General features: G+C 42.7%; 2 protein-coding genes across 2 annotated transcripts in view; both read right to left on the bottom strand.

The window, feature by feature from the left end:
• Positions 1-4762, bottom strand: part of LOC125025173 (sodium-dependent multivitamin transporter-like) — a 10662-nt gene extending 5900 nt beyond the window's left edge. The window contains exons 1-7 of the mRNA XM_047613151.1: positions 4725-4762; positions 3131-3350; positions 2462-2600; positions 1826-1970; positions 1028-1086; positions 725-899; positions 221-330 (exon numbers count right to left, since the gene is read on the bottom strand). Coding sequence (XP_047469107.1) covers positions 221-330; positions 725-899; positions 1028-1086; positions 1826-1970; positions 2462-2600; positions 3131-3350; positions 4725-4762 — 886 coding nt within the window. The remainder of the gene's footprint in view (positions 1-220; positions 331-724; positions 900-1027; positions 1087-1825; positions 1971-2461; positions 2601-3130; positions 3351-4724) is intronic.
• Positions 4167-5000, bottom strand: part of LOC125025172 (sodium-dependent multivitamin transporter-like) — a 7898-nt gene continuing 7064 nt past the window's right edge. The window contains exon 12 of the mRNA XM_047613150.1: positions 4167-5000. This exon is cut by the window's right edge and continues 7 nt beyond it. Coding sequence (XP_047469106.1) covers positions 4874-5000 — 127 coding nt within the window. The 3' untranslated portion in view covers positions 4167-4873.

Raw genomic sequence — 5000 nt, 5'->3', positions numbered from 1 at the left:
TGATGTGTGTGTTAAATGACTGATGTGTGTGTTAAATGACTGATGAGTATGTTAAATGACTAATGTCTGTGTTATATGACTGTTTTTTTTACGTCTTATATTATCGTTGCCAAGTGAATTATCTCCCATAAAATCTGCAATAATTCTCCACTTCATTCTCGCTTCCACATCAATCATTCGACACGCCCGCATCTCCAACAAAAGAGAAAATTAGTTTCACCGAAGAACTCTCCAAGCTTGCGTCGTCTTGGAGAAGCTTGCGCATCCCTTCGCGAGAAAACGTCTTCCCAGGTGACGTCGGCTTGAGAATTCACGCCAGAGAAAATGGTGCTGAGAGGACGAGAGAGAAAGTGTAAATGAATGGGAAGAGATTCACTGATCTAAATGAAAGGAAAGAAATGCATAAATGTAGCTGTAATTCTTCGATAGGTACATGACAAGAGAGAGGAAGTAGGAAGACAGAAATATTTCCTGGAGCGTTTTAAAACAGTTTCGTAAAAGTAAATACTAATGATGGAGGCATACGAGGACTAGGATGCAGGTATGAAACATATTCTGGATCGTTTTGAAACAATCTCACAATCAAACCGTTAACTTGTACTCGAAACAAAAACAACAAATTTAAACCAGAGAAACAAATATACAAATAAAATAACGAATACTTTGAAACAACCCCCCCCCCCCACACACACACACAATACAACCACTCCAAGACACAAACAACCGAGGGAAAGGCCACCTAAGGGACCCGGAGAAGATACAGGCCACGAAGAGCCCCGGCAGCCCCGGGATGGAGCTGAGGCGATCCATGACGTAGAAGGGCAGGATCTGGACCTTCTTGGTGATGAGTCCGGCCGCCAGGGGGTCGCAGCCCTCGTACGTAGCGAACATCCCTAACCCTGCTCAGTGTTTATGAAATATCTCTCGTCAGTTGTGCTTTTGGGGAGGTCAGTACTCAAGGGTGGTTTAAATTACGGTAATATTTCACGGGTTGTTATGTTCAAATAATTGGGTGTGTAAAACGGACCTGCTAACATGGTGAGAGAGACGCTTAGCGTGCAGAAGGGAATTAGAAGATATATAGACCTAGAAGAAATAAGAAAAAAATATGAGAGAGAAATACATACACAGATAGATAGATAGATAGATAGATAGATAGATAGAGAGATAGAGAGAGAGAGAGAGAGAGAGAGAGAGAGAGAGAGAGAGAGAGAGAGAGAGAGAGAGAGAGAGAGAGAGAGAGAGAGAGCGACATAGAGAGAGGGAGCGAGAGAGAAAGAAAGAGAGAGAGAGAGAGAGAGAGAGAGAGAGAGAGAGAGAGAGAGAGAGAGAGAGAGAGAGAGAGAGAGAGAGAGAGAGAGAGAGCGACATAGAGAGAGGGAGCGAGAGAGAAAGAGAGAGAGAGAGAGAGAGAGAGAGAGAGAGAGAGAGAGAGAGAGAGAGAGAGAGAGAGAGAGAGAGAGAGAGAGAGAGAGAGAGAGAGAACATAAAGAGAGAGAGAGAGAGAGAGAGAGAGAGAGAGAACATAAAGAGAGAGTTGGGGAGGGAGGGAGAGATAGATAGATAGATAGATAGATAAATAGATAGGATGTATAGATATATAGGTAGGTAGAGTGAGAAAGAGAAAGAGGGAGAGGGAGAAGGAGAGAGCGAGAGAGCGAGAAAAAGAGAGAATGAGAGAGAAAGAGAAAGAAAAAGACAGTCAGACAGACAAGCAAACAGAAAAAAACAACAACACCCAAACATAAAACTCAACACCAGCAAAAATAAAAAAAACCTCACAACCAGACTAATAAATCCACGCTTATCCTAAACCCTAACTTACAGATAGGCGTGGACGAAACTCTTCATACTAGAATACCGCTGAACTGCCGTCTGCGCGCATGCATACCCATATAACTTAGCCACGAAGCCACCAAGCACGATATTAGCTACGGTACGTGTGTCTCTCCATGGGGTGGTAACCGTACCTAAATGGAGACGATTTGACTCAATGTTATTATGTGGAAACAAATACATGATTTAATAGGCCACTCACTAATACTAAGTAGAAACAAAATCCTTGTATAAAGGGACTTAAATGTCTTATATTATTTCTTATATATTATATGTATGATTTAAGAGGTCATTGACTAATATCAAATGGAAATAAAATCATTATATAAAAGAATTGTGTACGGCAGGAGAAATAAATAAATAAATAAATAAATAAATAAATAAAGAGAGAGAGAGAGAAAGAGAGAGAGAGAGAGAGAGAGAGAGAGAGAGAGAGAGAGAGAGAGAGAGAGAGAGAGAGAGAAGAGAGAGAGAGAGAGAGAGAGAGAGAGAGAGAGAGAGAGAGAGAGAGAGAGAGAGAGAGAGAGAGAGAGAGAGAGAGAGAGAGAGAGAGAGAGAGAGAGAGAATAAAAGAATCGCAACGATGGCAACACCTTTAGCCCGATTACAGAGCGATCAAACTCACGTAAATATCTGCGAGCCCGCGCGACCGTGGCGAACAGCAGTGTCCCAGATGTATGAAAAGCCTCCCAGGTCAAAGGCGCCCTTGAGATGAAGACGAAGAGTTGCAACACGTCTGTCCATATTACTGCCTTAAGACCACCCTGGAAATAAAAGGTTCTTTACCTCATCATCAGTTTTGTCATATATATAGTTTTGGATTGTTAAAATTGATAAGTGAATAAAGTAATGAAAGAATAGGTAGTAGTTCTTTAAGTCACGTCGAAATAGAGGGTTGGATCTTTTTTTTCTCTCTTTTAGAAACGGGTAATCGGGTTGGTTCGTTTTAGTAATAAAGGCTGTACGGAATCGAATCTTATCTTAGTGTTCAATTTTGGATCAACAGTAGCTTTCGTACGAATTTCTCTATACATTAAGGAATTATATATTTCTTCTTATTGAGCGTACGGGGAAATGTCGAAAAATCGCAATTTTGAATGTAAAGTAATCTAAATATTGTTTACCATATTTAGATTTACTAAAATCTTATTTACAGTAACTCACCATTTCATCCTGTTTTCATTTACATACTAACGTTTACCGTAATCTTCCGTCATTCATACGACTGCATCACCAACGAACAGAAACAGCTATAAAACAAGATAAAAAAAACAAACAAAGGAAACCAACTCACAAAAGCAATATTGAACGAAGCGATGAGTCCAACGAAACCACGGAGACCCATAGCGGGAAGTCGCTGGCGGAGGCAAGAGCGGGGGCGTAGATCTCCACCGCTTGGTATAAGACCGCCTGGGTGACGAACATTCCGGAGGCGACGCAGCGGAGCAGTAACGCAGCTCCAGGTATTGAGGAGCCGTAGGGATATACTCACACGCATGCACATATGTATGCATCTGCATACATACAGATGAGTACAAACTCATCTGTACGAACTTACAGATGAGTTTGTATGAAGCCAAGGGATAGACTTAAAAACGGTGGCCTGTTTTCATCAAAATTACATATACTCTTTCTGTGTCTTTGGGTTTGTGTGCGTGTCCAAACACACACACACACATGCACACGCACACGCACACGCACACGCACACGCACACGCACACGCACACGCACACGCACACATACACACACACACACACACACACACACACACTTATATGCACATATATATTTTGCATGTTTGATAAGACTATCGTTGTTTACTCGTACGGAGAAATGGCCGAAATATGCTGTGCATTTGTCGCGAAACATACGCACGACCACACACATACACACACACACACACACACACACACACTCACGCAATCACACACACACACACACACACACACACACACACACACACACACACACACACACACACACACACACACACACTCCATCACACACACACACACACACACACACACACACACACACACACACACACACACACACACACACACACACACACACACGGGGATCATTCATCTTTCGACATTCACAGTTTAAAATCTGTAGTAGTTGCCGCACTAACATTACAGCTAGATGATTAGGTGGTTGACAAAACCAATAGAGAGCACGCAGAGAGCAAGTCAGTTAATTATAAAATTAAAAAAAAACAGTAACAACAGCAATCATATAAAAGCAACAGTAATTACAATGTGATAAGATATCTGGGATTAGTGTATTCAAAGAGACACTCATATAAACGAAGCTTTAATCATGGACTAGCAGGTGCCAAGTTTACACCCAGAGAGCAAATTTACAAATTAACATGGCAATAATATTTCATCTGTGACTGTATTCATTCACGTTTTGAACACATTAAAACAAGAGATACATAGGTGTATATATACAAGTGCTGAGCAGTCAGGTCATATCGTGATTAACCGTGCGATGGGATTGGCTCATTCATGGCTCCCCGTTGCGTTGTGTAAATTGTTAGGGGAACGTATTGACGCCGTTTCTACCACCTTCCATTGTCGTGAACGTGTCCCATTTAATGACGGAGGCTTGGGATCACTCGGAGCGGGGGTCGCCGGTGTCGTCGTGAACAACGTAAACGCTCCTCTTGTCATGACGTCAGAGAGCGCTGCGGTATTGGTCGATTCGTTGTTCGTGGAGTGCTCGTCCTGTCTCACCTATGTAGGCATCGTCGCAGGAGGCGCAAGGTAAACTATACAGCTAGATTAGAGACCTGACGTCTTTTCCTTTGAGATATCTTCGATCTTTCCTATCTATCTTGATTGTCTGACCCCCAAGGGCCTCCGAGTGTTTTGTCATCTTACACTTTGGTCAACATGTACCCTGCACATAGGTTACACATCGTAAGACACTGATATGAGCTCGCATACATAGGGCGCCGAGACGTATGACGTTCTGCTGCACGTCATAGAACTTTCATCAAAACAGCATCACAGACGCAGTGTCCTAAAACTTAAAACCGCGTCGAAATGCTGTTGCTGTACGAGTTAGCTTTGACCCTATCCGTGACCTTGTTTGGGTCAGGGAGGCTCCATCTGACCCATTTGTGTACGAGTGACCTCTCCACTCGCACTCCCCGA

This window comes from Penaeus chinensis, chromosome 4 (assembly GCF_019202785.1).
Source record: "Penaeus chinensis breed Huanghai No. 1 chromosome 4, ASM1920278v2, whole genome shotgun sequence".
Lineage (NCBI taxonomy): Eukaryota > Metazoa > Arthropoda > Malacostraca > Decapoda > Penaeidae > Penaeus > Penaeus chinensis.
Note: the sequence above shows the minus strand (reverse complement) of the source record. Positions and strands in the feature narration are given on the sequence as shown.